At 43.4% G+C, this 21,118-nt stretch overlaps 1 protein-coding gene across 3 annotated transcripts in view; it reads right to left on the reverse strand.

Annotated features, from left to right (window-relative positions):
• Positions 1 to 534: 534 nt before the first annotated feature.
• EEPD1 (endonuclease/exonuclease/phosphatase family domain containing 1) overlaps positions 535 to 21,118 on the reverse strand; it is a 77,526-nt gene continuing 56,942 nt past the window's right edge. For all 3 annotated transcript variants that reach the window (XM_027665042.1, XM_027665041.1, XM_027665040.1), the window contains 5 exons: positions 12,241 to 12,351; positions 8,810 to 8,944; positions 7,414 to 7,546; positions 1,194 to 1,388; positions 535 to 1,087 (listed from right to left, as the gene is read on the reverse strand). In XM_027665042.1, the coding sequence (XP_027520843.1) occupies positions 888 to 1,087; positions 1,194 to 1,388; positions 7,414 to 7,546; positions 8,810 to 8,944; positions 12,241 to 12,351 (774 nt within the window). In that variant the 3' untranslated portion in view covers positions 535 to 887. The remainder of the gene's footprint in view (positions 1,088 to 1,193; positions 1,389 to 7,413; positions 7,547 to 8,809; positions 8,945 to 12,240; positions 12,352 to 21,118) is intronic.

The following is a 21,118-nucleotide window of genomic DNA, read 5'->3' on the forward strand; positions in this document are numbered from 1 at the left end:
CCCTGCTCGGAATGACAACTCCTGGACAAAGACCCATGGTTACATCTCCTCTCTGATGCCACTCGCAGGGCTAGAGGACAAGGGCTGTTCCTGCAAGAACCCTGAGAGGGAACAAGGAAGAGGGCACTGGAGAAGTGACCTCTGGCTATGCAGAGGGACCAGTTGGTGGTTTCCCAACCTGCTGAAGGCTAGTGTGGAGGAAGAAAACCCAACACTGAACACTGCACCAAACAAAAAGCCAAAGCCAAGCTCCAGGAAGCCATTCTGGGGCAAAATGACCCTGCCAGGAGCATAAGGAGGGAGAAGGGGAAGGATGAAAGGTGTTTACGTGGGGTTGCAGAGGAGCGGTGTCTCTCCAGGTTGAGCCAGAGGGACCACTCAGGTCTCACTTCAGGTCACACAGGGACCAGCTCTGGCAGCTCTTGCAAGGCATTTGCAAGCTGCCAAGAATTTCCACTGTGTCTCTCTTTTTGGGGCTTCTCTTAATTACCTCAATTTACAAAGAGGCAAAGGAAAATAACCAGCACACCTGCCTCACCCTCACAGGCAAGCCCTGCTCAGCTGTATTTTAGCAAAGATCCTCTACAGTATTAAAAGTACACTTTATTTTCTGTACAATTCTCATCCAAATCTCCAGGTGTGGAAATGTCCACTGTGTCCCCAGAAAAAGTTGCAGATTGCTCTGCTGCCATGAGACACTGTCCACAATTGTCCAGGAGGGGCACAGAGCCAGGCCCACCAAAAACAAGTGCTGATGCTTTCTAAGCGCAGGGAGGAACGCAGGAAGGAGGGAGAGGGAAAGCCAGTCCTGCTCTGCCACAGAGCCGTGAGTGACCAGAGCTTTTGACTGCTCCCTGGGTAGCAGAAGAAGCACCCTCAAGTTCACGTCATCGTTCGTGCTTAGTGTGGGAGTCGTTCCGTTCAACCGTCACCCCATTCCCATTCCGTGTCACCTCCTTCCTGTTCCAGTCCTTTTCCAGGTAAAATTCAGCGAGCACTGGGCAGTGGTCTGAAGCCACCCCACCCCAGGACCAGTTATCAGGGATCCATGGGTTTGTAAGCCCTTCTCTCACAACAGCCCAGTGACCTGCATCAAAAAGAATCAGAGAAAAAGGTAAGTGATACTGCCCAAATTTGACACAAACTGCTAACCTAACTAAAGGTTACACAACCTCACTAAAAAGCAACTATACCTGTGAAAACCTTTTTCAAACTCCGACTGATCCAGATGTTGTCCAGCGACTTGGACCCTTGTGGGTTCTTTGTGCTGATGTTAGTGAAGGTGCTGGAAGGGACCAGGTGATGGAACTTCTCCTTCCTCAGGATGTCATGGTCACTGCTGTCTGGGGCCTGGTTAAAATCTCCGAGGATGATTACATCTTTTTCTCCTAGAAAACAGAAAAATAGAAAAGAATGGGAGGAATGGACATCCATCACTGAAGTACAAGAGGGAGAGGGGAAAAATGGGAGGAGGTAAAATACAAATACTGAATAGCAAAGCTGACTGTACTCTGAACTCCTGAAAGAAATGCTGTCTAAAGCCTTTTTCACTGGCTATTTAGTCATGGCCATTCTCTTCATGACAATAAAACCAACCGGTACATGTTTGATGCTTGTTTTTAAATATAATCTATTTTACATTGGTGCCTTTTGCTTGCTATTCACTGATAGAGACAAACTCAAAGCCAAGTAGTTCTTATCTTAGAGGTTTTTAGGAATCTGTGACTTTGTAAGTTTCTTTTTTTTTTCCCCTGCAAGAAATACAAGTTTGCTTTAACTTGACCTGACATTGTCTTTTTACAGATTTTCTGTAAAAGTCAAGGACACTTTTGTGGGGAATCCAGGAAGACACAGCCTCATGCTGATATATATCAGTCTCAAAAGTGAAATGCTCATTCTAATCTCTGCATTTGAGAAATCCCAAGGAATAAGACCGAGGAGCAGCCTGCAAGCCTGATGGCAGAAGGTAAGTTGAGAAACTACCCAGACACTCCCTGACTACAGCAGCTTTCCTTTGCCTGGCTGACTGAAGGGATACTGCTCAACTTGGAATACTTCAGATTTTTGCCTAGAACTGAATTTTCAAAGAAATACAAGCAATGACTCAAAATGCTCATCAAAGAATCCTGTCTTCATGTGAACAGAAAATTATTTCAGTTACACTGTATTTCCAATCTGAATGAGTGAGAAAAAAAACTCTGGACCCTAATTTCATATCCACAATTTGTGCTTTCCTAGTTCCACAGATGTGGATGCACTGGGGTAAGATGACAACGTCCATGTCTCAGTGCCCATCTCAAACCACTGCCAGAAACATCTGAGAAGACAAACTGAAGAATGCTGACAGCTGATAGAGATGCTTCTGCGTTACAACTTGGTACTGGAAAAGTCGAGAAAGATGCTAAAAAGGAGGCACAAATGCACAAAAAAATTATCCCAAAGCGGACTTCAGAAAACAAAACTATGAGAACCTATAAGCTTTTTCCTTCCTGGGATTGGAGTGTGGGAGGTGGTGGGGTGGATAGACAGACTGATCTACCATACTTAGTGCTCTTGGATGAACCTCATTTTGTGCTATTGCTGTAGAAGTCACTATCCAGGAGAGGGAGCACAAGCTCAACAACAAAATCTATTCCACTCCTGTCTTGCACTGCAAGAAAGATGAACTGGGAAAGGGCACAAAAGCAGCAAGACTGATGACATATGACTTACAAATACTTCAAAACATGCTGTTTGCTAAGATGCAGGGGGGCAATGGTGAAACTATTTGTGATTTCTCTACCCTTTGCAAGTCACAAATCATACTGTAAATAACATGAAGCTTAAATATTATTCTATAAAGTTTTTGGGACAGCAGTCTTCCCATCTTTGAAAGAAATAAAAAAACCTGAATCTTGACCTGAGTTGTTTTAAGCTCCACCAGAACTTAAAAGAAAAATCAGTGCTTACATAATGGGAGAACAGTGCTTGCTGTGAGCTGGTGGTATTGCATGCCTCTCATCACAAAGATCTCTTGCAAGATCTCTTGCTTGGCAGGACCAGGAAGCTGGAAATGCAACTGCACCATCTTGGTCCTTCAGTACTAACACCTGCTGAACGGCCCAGGCAGCACTCAGCTCCTTCCCTGCTTTCAGCTTGGCCCTATAAGTGGGAAAGGGCCATGACGGAAACCTCTGGAGCACATCCTTTGGGGGTGGTGTTTAAAAATGACAGAGAGGCAGGGATCTTAACAGCAGTATCTTGATAATGCACAAAACTATTCTATTCTATACTACTCACACTTCTTTTAGCAAATCTTCAAGCCTATTTCCCTCACATAAAAAATCTATTAAAAAAACCACCATACTTGGAAGTGAAAATTTTAACTGACTGCTCCATTCTGCACAGTTCAGAAAACAGCAGAGGCTAAAAGACCCAGCACCTGGATGTGTGCTCAGAAGGAGGTAAGAAGTCAGCCTGCAGCTAACTGCTCAGGAAGGGAATCACTATATTCTTCACCCATTTAAGCTTTTGCATGTAGAATAACTAAGCATAAAATCGTTACACAGTGTGAAGTTGACAGAAGGAATAGGCTGGTGCGTGTTAAAGAGGCTGGAACCAAATTTGCCACCGGGGAGAGAGAGGATTGCTTCTGTTCCCCTCTCTCAGGAGCTTCTGGGGCTCCCCAGGTTGCAAATCAATGGGGAATATATCAGGTAGCCTGTGCTAAGCAAGGAAGAGCAAGAAACAGCAATTTTCTAGACAACCACCAACTTCATTTCCCCCATCCTGGCTCACTCTCAGCCTTGCTCCTACCTCTGCCAGCTCTTGTGACAGCAACGTCAACGCAAGCCAGCACTGAGGTTTCGCGTCTTGTCTGCCTCCCAAGATCCTGACAGACATCAAACAGCGGGAGGGAAGGAAGTGAACCCGCCTGGATCCTCCCGAGTGCGTGACTGCACCTAACTGGACACCCCCAGGTCTCTCAGCAGAGGCAGGGAGCAGAGCTGCCCACAGCAGCTGCAGCTCTCAGGGGTCTCACAGATCAGCCTCAATTGCTCTCGGCCAAACTTAGCAAAACTTCCAGAAGAAATCATGCCCTTGTTCATAACAAGGGATGATAACTGATCAAAAACTGCAGTCATGATATCCAGTGTTACAGTGAGATGGGGGACAAAAGAAAATCAAGACAATGCTACTGGTGCTGTGCTGTGATTTTCCTCTTTTGGAGTTAATAAGTTTAAACCTGGCAGGGCTTGATTCTCCTTCTCCTCAGGAGACAGAGGCTCCTCAGCCGATGCAATCTGGTTCCTCTCCTTCTACAACAGGACAGAGCAGCAGGTGCTCTGCTACCAAGCCATCTTTTGCTGCAAAAGCCACTGACTGTACTGTCCACAAGAACCCAGAGCCTCCATCTGTTGGATGTGGTGGCATACATCACGCAGCAGCCAGGCATGTGTCCCATTCATTACCTCTCACTGGTGCTCCCAAACACATTCAGACCCACTGGGCCCAAAACAACCATGTCCTTGTCAACAGAGAACTCCTCAGGTGAAGAAAACGTCTAGTCTGTTTGCAAATGCATCTTCAAACTCACTGAAGCACCAGTGAATTTTAGCAGTGCCTGTGGGTGGCTCTTGGCCAGCAAAGCAAAGCACTGCCTTAACTCAGCCCTGTGCTGCAGTGGCTGAGCTCTGGTGTGCCAATGCAATCAGCTGAGGGACTGACAGTGCCTGCAGAAAGTCTGCAGTCTTGAAATCTGCTTCCCTGCAGGAACCGTGAAACCCTCCTTTGCTTTGCTGCAGTCCAAAGTGACACCTGTAGGACACTCTCCCTGATTTTTCCATGCCCTGAATGATTTCCCTCATGAATTAAACAGACCGTCAAACCTCCAAATCCTTCCTGGAGAGAGTGAGATGCAGATGTTGAGAAGTATGTGATCGTAAACTGGCTGCTAAGCGGCTCCCTACTGCTTCTCAAATGTCTTGTAAGCCTAGTGATGCATGGGTACCCATGGAATATGGCCAAGCCACATGGGAGAAGATCACAGAATCATAGAATGGTTTGGGTTGGAAGAGACCTTAAAGATCATCTATTTCCAACCTCTCTGCCATGGGCAGGGACACCTTCCACTAGACCAGGTTGCTCGAAGCCTCATCCAGCCTGGCCTTGAACACTGCCAGGGAGGGGCACCCACAGCTTCTCTGGGCAACCTATTCCTGTGCCTCATCACTCTCATAGTAAAGAATTTCTTCCTAATATCTAATCTAAATCTACCCTCTTTCAGTTTAAGGCCATTCTCCCTTGTCCTATCCCTACATGTCCTTGTAAAAAGTCTCTCTCCAGCTCTCTTGTAGGTCCCCTCTAGGTACTGGAAGGTTACTATAAGGTCTCCCCAAAGTCTTCTCCAGACTGAACAATGACACTATCTCAGCCTTTCTTCATAGGAGAAGCCCTCTGACTATCTTCATGGACCTCCTGCGGGCTTGGTCCAACAGCTCCACGTCCTTCCCCTGTTGGGGGTCCCAGAGCTGGATGCACTGCTCCAGATGGAGTCATAAAGGAGCAGAGTAGAGGGGGAGAATCACCTCCTTTGACCTGCTGGCCATGTGTCTTCTGATGTGATTGGCTTTCTGTTCTGCAAGCGCACATTGCTGGCTCATGCTCAGCTTCTCATCCACCAATACCCCCACATTCTTCTCCTCAGGACTGCTCTCAATCCATCCAATACCCTGAGCCCTGGGTCCAACCACTACATTCAGAACAGCATCTGTGTGCTGCCCATGCTCACCGCACTGAAGACAAACTCATGGAATTCCTGAGAGGAGACAGAAGAGCTGCTGCAAAGAGTTAGCTACGAGCAGCCAGCAGCCACCACATCTCTCCAGTACCAATGAAGAAAAAGAAAGAGGGTGGAAAAAGGAACCAGGACCCACTTGTCTAATGGAGATATATGGGCACACTAGTGTTCTGCATTACAGGAGGCTGTGGATAGTAAACAGTAAACAACATTCCTCAGATGCTCACGTGCCTCCTCATAAGAAGAAAGGATAGTTAAACAGGCATCTGTTAGCAAAATGGGAACAGAAACTCAAATTTACTGCAGCACCCACAGATGAATAAGTTCTTATTACCCATATTTTATGGATTTATTTGGAAGAAATTGAAGGATGGTAGTAATTTTAAGCATGATACTCATTTTGGCAGGGTAATTCAGTACTTCAAAGTAACACATGTGCGCTTCCATTTGTTTAGGAAACCACACCTGCAACCTACAGGTTTGGAGGAATCTGAATCTCATTTTTTGTGAAAGACTAAGCCAAGAACAAGCTTGCTTCAGTAACATGCCTCCCATATGAAAATTAAAACATAAAGAGAATGCCAACAATCTAAATTTAAACGCAGTGGAAGTACAACTCAATTGACTTCAGAAGAGCTACACACTTATTTGTGTCTCAGTTCAGCCTTTGGGGATTAAACAAACAATCCTTTTGTTCACCTTCATCCTTTCCAATTTTAAAGTAAGTGGACAAATACTTTAATCAGTAGCACTTAAAATAGCTCTGACTGACTTCTGCAGCTCAAAAGGAACAACGATACAACACGCATGAAAACTGCAAATACCTCTGGTGTTATACAAGTGGGATACTAACGCTGCCAAGTGACCAACCTTATTAAACTGGGCCAAGTTGAAAACCATCATGCATACAACCTTGTAACCCTTTCACGTCTTTGTTAAGCAGTAAACAAAGAGTTAGATTTTTCTATTCCTATAACAAGATCGGCAACATCTGAAATGTTTTGTTCTGCTTCATAGGAAACTGAATATAATTTGCAAGCTTCAAAGTAAGAAGCAAATTCGCAGAAACAAGGTAGAGAAATTCAACTGCTATTACATTGCTCAAGTTCAGATCTACATTCTGGTGTCATTCTTTTCTCATTAGCAGCTGCCTCCTGATTTACACTGGGTTTTCCAAAGAGCTTTCAATTATCCAAAAAGTAAATATATAAAACCTACTTCTCTTGAGGGGAAAAAAAAATTAAGCTTTGTTCTGATATCAAGTAGGTGTCATTTCCACAAAGTATTTAAAACAGGGTCTCAACTCTGGTGTCTTTTTTTTCCTTCGGCAGAACTTGCTCTTACAGTAGCATAAAATCAGAAGGAACTTCATCTGAAAAAATGATGTCAAAGCCAGTAGGATTCCCTGTGCTGTTTGTGTTAATTAGGAAAGACTATAAGACAAGGAGAAAGAGAAAAGCACATTTCTCATGCTATGCATCATTCAAATACAAATGCGGGTAAAGACAATTGCGAGGCTGATGAGGACATTTGTGAAATGCTCACTGAAGCAGATTTTATTCTTTTTAAAATTCCTTTTAATTAGATAAACGCCAGTGTGCACATGACGGCTGGCAGGAAAAAACCTGCCCTACCTTTCAGAGTCTCCTGCAAACTCTGCGCACAGGCTGCCAGCTTGTGGCTGTCGTGGTTCTTCCCGGTATTCTCTCCCGCTGAGGATGGCAAGGCCAGGTGAAGGTTAACCACCGTTAGATCATTCATTCCAACCTGGGGGAGGAAGGAGGAGAAATCAATGCCCTGCAGACAGGGCACGGAAGGCCACAAAGCAAAACCACGTGCCTGCTCCCAGTACTTTCAGTAGTAAATTTGGAGGATTAGGACTCCCTCTGCTATGTATGTGGTGTGTTTTGGTGTGTCTTGTTTTGAGGAGGAAGGGGAGGGAGGCATTTTGCAGCTTTGTGTGCCTTAACCTGAAAGCCTCTCAGTTCTGGGTGAAACTGGTTTGCATACGCAAACAGCTCCCCTCCACCACAGTTGCAGAAAGAAGTCAGCTGCTTATGAATATCAGTTTATGTAAAACCAGTTATTAATAAGCTGTAAATAATGTCATGGTCATTACAGGGGCTAATTACTACTGTCTTGTGATTAGCCCTGGTTCGTCACAGAGACTAACCAAGAAACTTAATGTACCTTGAAAGGAGCTGTTGGCTCTCTGCAATCTTCTTCTTACCTTCTGGGAATCACTTGGAATGAGTAATATTTACTCCTAATATTGACCTATTTGCATAATTATTTAATACTAGTAATTTATTTATTCATAATTATTTGATCAATGCTTCTCTCAAAGTGTCACCAGACATGTCAAATTGGACTCCTCCATCATAGCCTGTGCAGAGATGGGCTCCCTCTGCTTACATGTTTGCTCAAGCTTATGTACAAGAACTGTTTCCAAAACTGATGACATTGTTTTAGATGGGTTCAGCCTTGTGAAAAAGCTTTGTAATGGAAACTCTGCAGTATGATAGCAACATAAGACCGGCTAGCCCGAGTCTCTCTGCAACACTGTGCCTTATACACACACACACATATATATACATAATCTATCTCCATTCTCCCTGCACTTATCCCTCTTCATGGCACTGACAAGAATAACAGCCTTGTGGCTGGCTGCTGCTGGACACACACCTCATTCTGCCTGTGTTAATTTGGTAAAAGACGAACAAGGTGACTGGTGACTTCTGTCACACTCTCAGTGGCTATGGATGGTATTGAGGATCCACTGACCCTCACATTCTCAAATGCTCCCTTGTGGCAGGGCTTGCTGCCACAGGAGCAAGGGAAAGGACTGACTGTGGTGAACTACCATATGTCCACTAAGCACCAGTCCATAATCAAGCCATGGGACAGTGCTGAGATAGGTTAGAGGCTCATGCAAATTTTTATCTGTTAGAAGTCTGTATCTCTTTTCATCTTACCCAAATTCTTTCTAATAAAAGCTCTGCAAGGGTCAGCTGGCACAATGGCAGTTACCTTGAAATGTGCAAGATACGGGTGAGGATACGAGTGTCTCCCGTTGCCGTTAGTCTGTGCGCTCTCCTGAGATGAGGCATCTTTCAGCTCAATGCCAGCTGTTGTATCCCAGAGGAAGCCAGAATATTCGACTCCCTGGAATTAAAAAACGAAAAGAGAAAAGCCAGTTATAAGAAGGTAAAACCAAAACATTCTGCCCAAATTCAGCCACACAGATGAAACTTGCACCTGCAAGTTTCAATACTTCTGTTTCTGTTGGCATTGGCACACATCACTCCCAAAATATGCAGAGGTGGTAGAAGATGAAGCATGTAGGCATGGCGCCTGCTGAAGGCAGCCCAACTTACTATGTGTAAACGAGAAATAGCATCCTAGGCTATCAGTAGGAGACACAGAGATCAGGTGGAAACGCTTCTTTATCGCACCCCAGCCAAACCCCCCCCACCAGATGTGGGAGGAACGCTTCCTGGGCGCCTCCACTGACTTCACTGAAAACTGAGCGTGCCAAGCTGAAACGTGCATTGCTATGCTACTCATAGCCCCTCACACCTGCACAGTGGTAATTTTGGATACTCAGGTAATTTTAGCACTGCTCGGTCCTGCCAAGGATTTAATAATCTGTTTTATTTTATACAGGCAGGGCATGTTCAAGACCACCCCAGGGGTGAAAGATGCTGCCTCTCATGTGTGTGTTTGGATTGATGTGGTCTTTGTTTCCTCCTAGTCCAGGCAAAGCACCGGATTCCTCTGAGCATGGTCAATAATGAGGTAGTTCTTTACCCACAGGATTATTTTTCTAACTATGAGCTCAGTGCCTTGTGGTCTCACTGGGTGACTGCTAGGGCTTGCAGTAGACAATGCTGCACACAGTTGTTCCTTCTCCACAGGTCGTATGCCATCTCACAGCCTTCTGTCGCCCGCAAGCTAAAAACACCTTGGCCCCTTCAGTCTCTTGGCATGAAATCTGGTCTAGACCTCTCAACCCTGTCAATCTTTGCTGTCTGTTTTCCAGCTTGAACACCTCACACTCAGCTCTGTGCTCCTTTCATCCTGCATGGCCTTTTGTTTTGATAATTTCGTGACATGGAATTGGCATTTTCAGAAAGCTGCCTATCCTGGTCGCATCAGCAACAGTATCTAATTCAAAGCCTCTCCTCCCATCACCCAGACACCATTTTCCTTGGCACCATTCAAACTCGCTTCTCTTAGCGAATCATAGTTAAATCCACTGGAAAAAAGAGTTTTGTCCATTTCAGCTGCAATAAAAAAGTGTTAACTGCTCCACTGACTTCCCAAGAGCCTTGAAAGTATTAAGGTTGGCTAAAATTCTTTGGCAGCTCCTTTGATAACTAACCCTTAAATACTGACAAAATTATTCCCCTAGTCAGAAGTCTAAGGTCTGAAAACTGCTACAGGAAAAGACGTGGAAGAATAAAACTGTTATCAACAGCTGTTTGCTATTTCCTGGCTCCAGTGTTCACATCAACATGGTGGTCAAAAGTCATTGCTTGGTTAAAGGCCAAATGCTCAGCGTATGTGGAAGCACAAGCCTGAAGCACCATCCAGTATTTTGCATTATTTATCCTTGTAAAGCCTCCTGAGATTGGTTTGTGCCGAAGATGCTCTGTTCGTGAGGTTACACGGTGTTACCTCATGGCATTGCATTTGTGTACATGGTGTTCAAACCTGACTGGCTCATTAACTAGCCCAGTGTTAGAAGAGACTTATTTGCTTATTGGAGGGTTCTCCAGCACAGCCAGATTTCTGTTAAAGCAGCTAAAAAGCAGAGTCAGTAGATAAAATTTCTATTCTTAGCTTCGCCACACATTTCTCTCATAACTTCAGGAACCATTCATCCTTATTTCCCTATCAGTAAACCAAGGTGTATGATAAGTTTTATTTATTCAGTCGATAGTCAAAGCTGCCATTGTTATCTTTGGAAATACAGTTCAAGAAAGAATTGATGGAAGACTCTGGATTTAACACAGAAACTCTGAGACATTTATTAATAATTCTCGGGAAAAGAGAAAAAGTGGAGGGAACAACTTTCAGAGTTTTGCACAACTATTTATACTCAGTTTTAATGATCTGGCCTACCAAGAGATCCCAAAGGAAAACTCCAGCCAGGAATAAAAATTAAGATAAATAAAATAAAAAATGCCCTGAAGGGCATTTGCACTGTGCATTGCAATTAACTGTGAATTGTATTAAACCTTGGACACATTCAGACCCTCCATGCGTGTCTGGTGGAAGCTACAGTCCAATCCTTGTGGGTAGTGCGTTTTAGCTGGAGTTTGGTTTCTTGTTCCCCTTCATTCTTGGGTTTTACTCAGAAGGGCAATAAAAAGAGGTGTGCCTCCCAAAAATCACCAGTGAACAGGGATGCAACCTGATTTGGAAAAGCCAAATTAAGGAAATGTGGATTCCAAGGAGAGTGGTTACAGGACACAACTGAAGCCACAGTAACAACAGTGCTCAGAATAGATCATTCCATATCAAATAGCTCGTTCAAGACAGCCTCATGTACTGGAAGGCACCACTTGTTACATAACAGGTCTTCGTTCCCTCTTTTACCCCACAACAACATCCCCACTCTGATGACTGTATCATGAAAATGACCCTGATCAGCAACAAAAGGCTTGAGCTCGAGGAGGACCTTCCTCCGAAAACTCATTAGCACGCTTAAAGGGAAAAAAAGAGACATTTCCTTTGGGAGACACAGCTTTTGGGCACTGTTAGTCACGTCCAGCCCAATGCAGCTATATCTTGAATATTGTCAAAGGTAGCAGGTGCAGCTGTCACCACCACATAAATTAGTACCTCTCTACAGTATATACACATATTTCCACAGCAGAAGATGCTGCAGGGAAAAGCACAGTGCAGCATGGTGCAGGTTTCAAATGGTGTCCACAGCATTTTTAACACCCGTGCAAAGCACTCTGGAGAATGTAGGAGATAAAGTCTTCTAGGTGAGGATGGTAGGCTGCATGGCCCCTCTGCAGACTCTTCACTTGCAAACTAGGAAAATGGGGAGCCCTTACAAATGCCAGCCAGTGCAGCACCAGGGAACAATCTCAGGTGATCAGCACAAAAAAATTCACAAGTACTGCTGCCTACCAGGGGCAAAACTGAGGGCTCTTTCCTTGCCCTAATGTGTAGCCTTTCTTCTGTATTTCTGTACTGCCTTTATCCACCATACCTCCCACAAATACACACACACCTTCCTCCTTAGAAGCACACCACAATTCTTCCAAAACATCAATCGCGAAGTCAAATTGAAAGCTATAGGAACAGTCAGCATAAAAAACAAGAAATGCAAACCTTTCCAAAAAGGATTTGCAATGTGTGTTGCCTTAAACATTCCAAATACATCCTTGGTTAGAGGGAGAAAAGAAAGCAAAGCCAAAGTTCAGACTTAGGGATTAATGTACCTTGTGTAGCTGGCCTGAGGGTTTTTCGGAAACAACACCCTTCCAACATCCTCTAGGGCCCTTCCACTTGCGGATGTTTGGCAGCGTTGGCTGGTTCAGCTCCATACAAAACTAGAAAGAAAAGAAAGAGGAAAAAAAAAATATCAGCTTCATAGGGTTTTTAAAAAATTGCAAAATAAAGCATGTAATAAAGCATTGGTAAGAGGCACCGTGGAGCACAGGCTGTGCTCTTTGCCCTCCCTGAAGGCTCACAAAGGAGGTGGTCTGAGTCACATCCCAGGCTGACTCACCCCTGACTTGGAGATAAACAAAAATTAAAATAACTTATTGCAAATGCTGCGAGTAGAACGTTTCTCCCTCAGACCCTTTTTGTTTCCCCTCCAAAGCTACTTGTTTGATTGGAAACGGGTTACTTCTGTGCTGCTTCCAAAGATGTTGACTGCACCATATCCCATCCCTGCCAGGGGCTTCAGGAACAGCTGGTGAATACTCCCAGGGGTCAGGAGGCCCCCACAGCGTGGCTGGCTCCACTCCAACAATGCAGCCACCGGCATGACACAAGAGGAAGGGTGTAGGCCAAGCTCAATAGCTGGTGTTTTGGGGCTAAGGTTCCTCTGACTTTATGCCAGGGACACATGGTTGAGAACCTCCACGCATGAGGGAAGTGGCTGCACACTCGCACGCAGTTTCAGCACGTCCTTCTCATGCTCCCTAGAGGTTTTTGTCTTCCTGGTCACTGCTATACAACCACAGCACTCAGACACTCTTATATAAGTGTCCAAGCACATGGTCAGAGCTTTAGAGGCTGCACCCTAACACCCAACAGATCAGGGATACTGTAACTGTGGACACTGTGGAGAACCACTGAGCCCACTTGGGTAACATCCTGAGATTAATATATAAATAAATAAATAAATATTAATAAAAACCACCCTGGAAAATCTGGAACTCACTGATGTGGACAATATGGAATATGTTTTGCCAGGAATTTCAAAGTAAGGCTTAACAGGAGGAGCTAGAGTCCTTGGCAAAGCTGATGCTGGCTCCAGAATGGTTCAGCCTGGAAGCTGGCAGGGATAGGCATCAATCAAACACCCTGGCTGTGCTGCAGGTTCTGGCTGCGTGGAAAGGGGATAGTTAAAAGTCATCACTGTGAAAGAGCAACAGGGACTTCCACTGTGCATCATTTTGTTCTGACACTGGAGAAACTGTGTTAAAATGCAGAGGCTTTCATAGTGAAAGAGGACCCTCAGACAAAATCTTGTATCCAAAATGTCCCTCCAGATCAAGCAGCAATTTAACAAAGAAGGATTTTCAAGGCAAACAATAACAGTGTATACACAGTAACTCTTTGCAGTGGGGCATGCCAAATGCAGTTTGAAGAGCTATAGAGCTGCATAGATATGGAAGTTTCCTACGTAGGTACCAGTAAAATGATGGAATAGTTATTGTCATATTTATTTTATGTTTTGATTCAAAAATGAAAATAAAATCTTGCTCTTGCACTGACTGCCTTGTCTGCAAGTTCAGCATCCTGGAGGCTGAAGCTGTAAGCAGTGATTTTCAGATACACAAAAGCCAGCCACTCTTTTTTGCCTCAGAAGGCCAAGCGTCATGCAAAAACGTGGCACACCTTTTAAAACAGTTTTCTAACATGTAGAAGTTGGCTGGGCCTTCTTATTCAAGATGCCACACTAACACACCACATTGTTGCCCATTATGTAGCTTGAGGTAGAGCTGGGGCTAGGCGGATTTATAAAACAAGGAGGCACACAGAGTGTTTGCAAGGCCTGGGAACAGAGCCTGGCTCTCAACTTATCACCAGGTTCTACCCCAACAAACAGTAAATCACAGCAGCAATAATTACTCGTTCCTGGTGCCACTCTGATGTCTTTAAACAGGGTGAATTTCGTGAATGAGTTTTTTAACATTTAAATAACTTAAATCAGCAAAAAAAATTTAGAAGTTCAACTGTAACCTGACAAAAGAGTTAACTTATCTCTGAGTTGCAGCTGTCTAGAAAGTCCAGCCAGCACAAAGCATACGACAGGGGTGAATAAATCCTACAGAAACCATCACTTTATTAAAAAGAGCATCTGCAGTCAACTGTTTGAATAGTTTGTTTCCTCCAAATTGATTTTTTTTAAGGCCTTGATTTAACTTTGTGCAAACAAAAAGATGACAAATAAGATTACATGGTTTGTTCAGAAAAAAAAGCCATCAGCCCATTCTGGGTACGGCTGCAGCAACGGAGAACTTGGCCTACAGCAGCTGACTTCAGTCTGTGCCCATTTTCCAGGGCTTACAGGCACACAGATTTTGAAGCTGTGACAGCATACTTGCTGAGGTCACGTTTTTTTTGCTGAAGCGAGAAGGGCATTTTTCAAATCATGTTGTTCTGCCCACAAAACCCAATGTCAACCAACATTACGCTTTCCTTCATGTAGTAAAAATATACAGGCAAGCTCCTAGCCCACAATGGGAATGACAAAAAAACGCCTTTTCTCTCTGCAAAGTTAAGTTAGACCTATACCAATCCCTTTGAGAAGCAGTTCTTCAAGTGGTAAAGAAAAATGAAAATTAAAATTTCAGTCAATAAGAACAACTTTTTTTTTATTTTACCCAAATCCTCTTAAGAAAAAAAGCTCTATTTTTGTTTTTCTCTAGAGCCTTTCAGGCTGCAATTTTCATGAAATTTAATCAGCTTCTTCATAACATGCTACACATACCAAGTCAAAGCTCACACGCATATCATAAGACCAACAGTATCAGGGCTTGTTCACTTATGCCCACCACAGTTTCTCTTCCAGCTGGGTGCTGGTTTTTGTGGGATAGGCAGTTCTGCCAGGGAGCAGGAACATGGCAGCACCAGGCTCTAAGCAAAGAGCAGCCTGTGCTCGTGAGAGGTCAACTCCCTTGTGCCACCTGCCCATTGGATTCTCCAACCCAAGGTCTTCTCCAACCCAAAATGAGTCTATGAGTCTATGATTGCCCCCATTTGGCATGCAAGGTGCCAACAAGGGCCACCACTCCAGGAACTGGGACAAGCTCCATTGCCTTTGCTTATTGGCAATACATCACTTTCCCAAGAAGAGAGTTTCCAAAGACATAATTGCTCTTTGTCCACCTTGATAAAGAGCTGGTACCCGTTCCTCCCAGCCTGTCCAGAAGCAGAGACAGGTACAGTAATGAACTTATGACTGATATTGGAAAAGAACAGAGGGCAGCTAGAGAAGCTGAAGAAATGCACATTTGAGGAGGGACTGGAGAGGGGAAGGCAAGGGGTCTTGGATGAATTTGGGAGTGCATAAAAGAACATATGCTGGGCTGGCACGTGCTGGAGATTATGAGGAAGTTACAGACTCCCTAACACACCTACCTGCCTCCCCAGGACACTGCAAACACTGCCCGCAAAAGCATCTAATTTGCCCATAAAGTTAGATCTCTTCAGGTGCAGAAACTCTGCCCACTAGGAGAGCTGCCACCAAGCACCCTGCAGTAGCCCATAAGCAGCTCTCATCACCTCTTCTTCAGGATGCCCTGGTTACTCTGTGTTTTATTTTGGGGTGCTATTTATGCATCCAGTTCCATTTGTGCAGCAGCACCATCCTTGACAGATGATGACACCACCCCACATTTTTGCCTGACAAGCATTGCTCCTGTAATACCAGCTCTTGGGACCGCCCTGAGCCAGCGACTTCCCTTATGCTCAAAAAGAAGACGGACTACTCCTAAACCCTGAGGAAACTAAATGTGACCCAGGAAAACGATATCTTAGGGTTTAATAATCATTTCAGACTTGGAATAAGCACAGAGGCTATCAGAAGAGTGAGGAGAGAAGGAGCAGCGAGGAGGAGATTCCAGGGTGAGCCTATTGTTATGACACTGTGCATCCTGGTGCAGTAATCATCACCTGAACTTCAGAAAGGCACTCAAGGAAATTAAATGTCCATTTTGGTTAATTACCACAGAAGTTTTCAGGCCAAAAAGGGCACTGCACTTAAGGTAAACAACCTGCTTCACCAAAGCAAAGGTGATTTTCATTCCTCTTAATGAAGAAGAGAGATGAGAACTAGGAAATAAATATTCCTTTCAAAATGACACATATACACAGTTACTTTTCTTTCAGCAAGCACTAGAGGGAGCAGCTTTAATGAGTACCAGAGGCGACTAAGAGACTTGTATCAATTCCTTATCATCTCAGCTATGTGGAGGTGTTATATCAGTAAAGATTTCCCCATCAACATGGTGAAAGAAATTTGGAGTTCAAGGTAAGGGCTGTTCCATGCAACAGAGCATCTCACAGTGATAGATTTGGTGCTTCTGGAAAGGGTAAACAGAAGATCTCTAAGATATACCATCTAAATTGTGCAGTGGCACTTGAGGAGAAGCTCCCCAACCTTCTTCAATAAAACTGTCATCCTGAAACATGGTCTAATATATTTCTGATAGAAGATACAACAAAATGGACAGTGGCTTCATAAGACCATCTGGCACTGCTCTTTTTTAGTCCATCTTTTAATACATACATGACTTCCCTGCTCCATCCCTATGTACTGTATAAACTAAAAATTAAATGCACATTATCCTTTCTTTTCTTTAGTCATCCAACTGGACTTTTATTTCTCATTGAAAAAAACAGACTCAATCTACCACATACAGGATACAGCTGCAGTTGGTGCACCCTAAAGAAGCCTGACCCAGAAAGTCGGGAGCAGAAACATAACAAATATCTCTGAGAAGTTGAAATCAACACCTTTGGTTTTCAAGCAAAACTTCCTGATTTGACACTAATGTCCCAGAAGACGACTGTTGTGTTAGTGAATTTGTGAATAGGTGGAGTTAAGGGGTGGAGAGATTTCTGGGTGCTGTATTTTATGGAACTGGCTATTGAGGTAGGGGTAGGGAAAGGTCAGAGGCTTCAGTACTGTTGTCCTGGTGTGGGAACACATGACGACACAACACAAGTCAAGAGGGGATGCAAGACACAGCCGGGCCAGGATGCTCAGCGCACTCCTGCAGCCAGAAAACACTGAATTGACTTCCCACAGGCTGGAGCAACTCAGGAAGAGGACACGGAGGAGCATCAGGCCTTTCAGAGACATCTGGATTCTCCTATAACCAAAGGTAACAGCACGGAAGGAAGCGTTATTTTGGTTAAAGGCTGAAACAGAGACTCAGCATTGGATCCCATTTCCCACTGACAGGAGTGTTGTCTCAGGCCTTTATTGCTTGTTGCCTTTCCCTCAAGCATATCCTTTTCCTGTTTGCAACACAGCAAAAAAAATATACACACAAGAACTAGATGAATCCACTGCCATGGGAGAAGCAGTCACAAACTCTCTTCAGAGGAACCATGTAAGTAACATGAGGGGAAGTTGGAGTGACTCTATGTTAAGACACAAGATTTTTCACATACCCATGAAACTAGTCCTTTCTAGGAAGACTTCATTAAAGACTGCATAATGTTTATTGCTTGTGTGGTTCAAGTGTTGATATTATAAGGGCAAATAAAACTTGGCAGGCAGATGGGAGTCCAATAAGCAGATAATTATGGATGTTTTCAAAGGAGAACAACCCCCCTCCAGGGAATCAGTTTCATTCTCAGCCACATGTATATATATATATAATGTATATATATATATATCTATGATGGAAAAAATTTTCTACTTCTCCATATTGTACATAAATCTATAATGACATTAGAGCTGAAGAAATAATAATTTTTAAAAAATTATAAGGTTTAGGAGAAAAATTCTAGGATGAAAAAAAAAAGATAAGGAACCAATCTACTGAAAGGGCAAAAGCCACAGATTTCCTCATGAAAAGCTTATCTGTCCTTTTGGCCATGTTAGTGTGTCCTGTTTGTACTGGGTCATTGAGACCTGGGGGAATACTTTCCCACCCTTTATATGCTGATTTGTCGTTCCTAGAACTAAACCAAAACATCCTTGCTACCCTCCACGTTCTTCACAAACATTAAAAGCTCCATAAATTTTGTGAGAGGTGAAATCAAGGTAAAGTCCTTCAGTAAAGCCAAATATTCCACACTGTCTCTTCAGAAATAATATAGCACCTGTAAGCACAGTCACCACCTCTACATACCTTTGTGTGCTATGGACATACAAAGATCATTTGTTGGCATAATGTGCATGCAAATTGGAGTCCCAAAGCTCGGTCCATCTGAAGGCACCTATAGCTTTTTCATCAACTCCAGATGAACTCATTTGTTTTTGTAGAAAATGTGCTGCTTCTGCTTCTTAAAGAGTATACCAGTAATTCAGACACCCATAGAGGAAGGATTTCTTTCCTCTGAAGATCAGATTCTCATTCAGCTCCTAAATGACTGCTCCAGGCACCACGTTATGGACTGCAGAGTCAACACTTTCCATGCTGCAGCCTCACCACCCGGCAGTGTTGTGGTGACCTGAATTCCCAGCTTTGCTGCAAAAAACACTTCTAAGCTTACTTAGAAAAGGAAACCTCTGGGACTGAGCTTCTCAGAGGAGACAGAACAAGGAAGGATCATTTTTCAAGCCCAACTATACATAGGCTAGAAACTAAGTTGTCCAAGTCCCTCTGCCTGCTTCAGAAGGGTGTAATTCTGTGTCTGCAGAGGGGCACTGGTTGGCAAAGCATCAGAGGACCCCATCATTTAGGCACTCTTGGTTTGGCAGCAGCTAAATGATGCCTGGCAGGATTGGAAAGCTTTTCAACTCGAAGGCATTGTTTCCCACATCAGGTATCTGAGTCCCATCTTGAACTTGACTCTCTTTTGAACCTGCACATGGATGTGAATCCAGCTGGACACGCTCCTCTCTCCTGCCACTGCTGTGTTACTCACCTATTGTACTTCATGAATGTGCGGGAAATAATTATGCTGATAAGCTTAACATTATCTCAGTTATCAAAAGTGTCTAATGGTTTGTTTCCATATACGAACCTATTTGAATCAAGTCACTTGTGTGGTTTTTTTTTTTAAGTCAGGCTTTACAGGATCAGCTGGGGAGTGGTAGGAGCCTAAGTTTGCACTCCCACATTGTTTGCTTTCCCTTTTGAGTACTTATTTTGGCAAAACCTAGCAGTGGGTTTCTACACTGCCCTCCCAGATGAATTATAGCTCACCACAGCCACCCAACTGTTTAATTCTTTGTAATATCTAAGAGGAAATTACTTTCTTGAGCTTTGAATATATGATTAAAAAACAGATTGTAGCCCATAAAACTCTCCTTTAATCACAGTGTTCTCAAGACAACAATGCAGATCATTCACTGGCCTGTTCTCCTACCTTCATCCTAAACAAAAGTGATTATTTATAACACTGTATTTTTATAGATCTTCAAAAGGAAGACAGGGAAGAACCTTTGGTGCAGAGCAGCAAAACAACAACTGAAAGAGGCAATGCAATAACTCCCCAATACATTCTAAGTGTTCAGGCCACTAGTAAAAAATTGTGGAATGCTCAGCTACCTATTCAAAATGGAATACTCACTATCTTTCAACCAGTTTGCCATTTAATAGGAAGGTGTTTTCATGGATCCTTGGTGGAAGTCTGTGCTGCCCTTTTCCTGTGGAAGAGTAAGGCCATATTTGGCAGGCCTCCATGAAGGAGAAGTTTTGTGGGTTCTTCATTTCTCATGTTTCCATTCACAAGCTGAGCTTTTAACTTGTACTTCATGAGACAGACTCATATGGCAGAAGACATTTCCTGACTACTTCTTTTCCTACTCTTAAGGATGTTCTTTTTGTTTTTAAACATAACACAGGAATTAACGCTCAAGAGGTCATCAAGGATGGTCATAAATCTTTGCAATTTATTCTTGAACTCTTTTCAAGAGAGTGTTTTATTCTTCATAACTAGGCAGTATAATCATTGACAGCTACAAGGACATGCCAGAGGACTGATGCAATATAAGGAAGATTAAAAAGAAACTCTCATGACTATGAGGTTACCTTTTTCATCAAGCTGATTTTATAAGAGGTGAGTGGTTGAGTTCAAGCACTTCAGCTACGTTGACATAAAGCAGTACCCAGCTCAACTGGGAAGCTATGCTAAAATCATAGAATCATGAAAATCATGAGCATCCATGCAGCAGTTGTTCGGAGACCTGAACTACATGCTAATTCGGACTAGATATAACATACTGGGTAACCAGGAGTCGTTGGCTTCCTGGGAACCCCTCTTTTTTTGTTGTTGTTTTTGTTTTCTTTTGTGTTTTGTTTAATTCCTGGGATGACTCTTTTCTCATGAAACTCAGGAATTGATTTCTCTGGTAGGGCCTAAAACAACATCACTGTGAGTACAACCTTACCCACCCAGTAACTACACAAGGTGACAATGAGTTTATCAGAACCTAGCCCCTAATACAGAAGGCAAATAGAAAATCATCCTATGAAACATGAGATACAAAAGTGATATGAAATAGTTTCTTGTTAACCAATTCAAAACATCCCAAACAAACCAACCAGTGAGCTCTATCTATTTGCCATGATCTGAATCTCCTGATCTGCACACTGCCTTCAGCCAGAGGAGAATGGGAGGGAGAAAAAATGTGCTAATACAAAAGAAAAGCAGATAAAACTGAAAGAGAATGGGGAAATCACAATATTTGAATGCTATTAATCGAGGAAAACTGCTTAAGCACTTAAGATAACTAGGTCTCTCTCTATTCCCATGATAAAAATTTACTAATTTCTAGAGATGATGGCAAGTGAGTTGGGTGTTTTGTGGCTTCATTTCTTTCCTACTGTTAGTATTACTGTTTTCCCCGGCTGATTTACATCTCTGCTTAGAGCAAGCATTCTTTCCCATGGTAAGAACACAAAAACAAGGAAGAAAGAAACACATAATGTGACTCACAACCATTGACAGCCTCAA

The sequence above is a fragment of the Corapipo altera genome, unplaced genomic scaffold (assembly GCF_003945725.1).
Source record: "Corapipo altera isolate COAL_440 unplaced genomic scaffold, ASM394572v1 89, whole genome shotgun sequence".
In the NCBI taxonomy this organism is placed as follows: Eukaryota; Metazoa; Chordata; class Aves; order Passeriformes; family Pipridae; genus Corapipo; species Corapipo altera.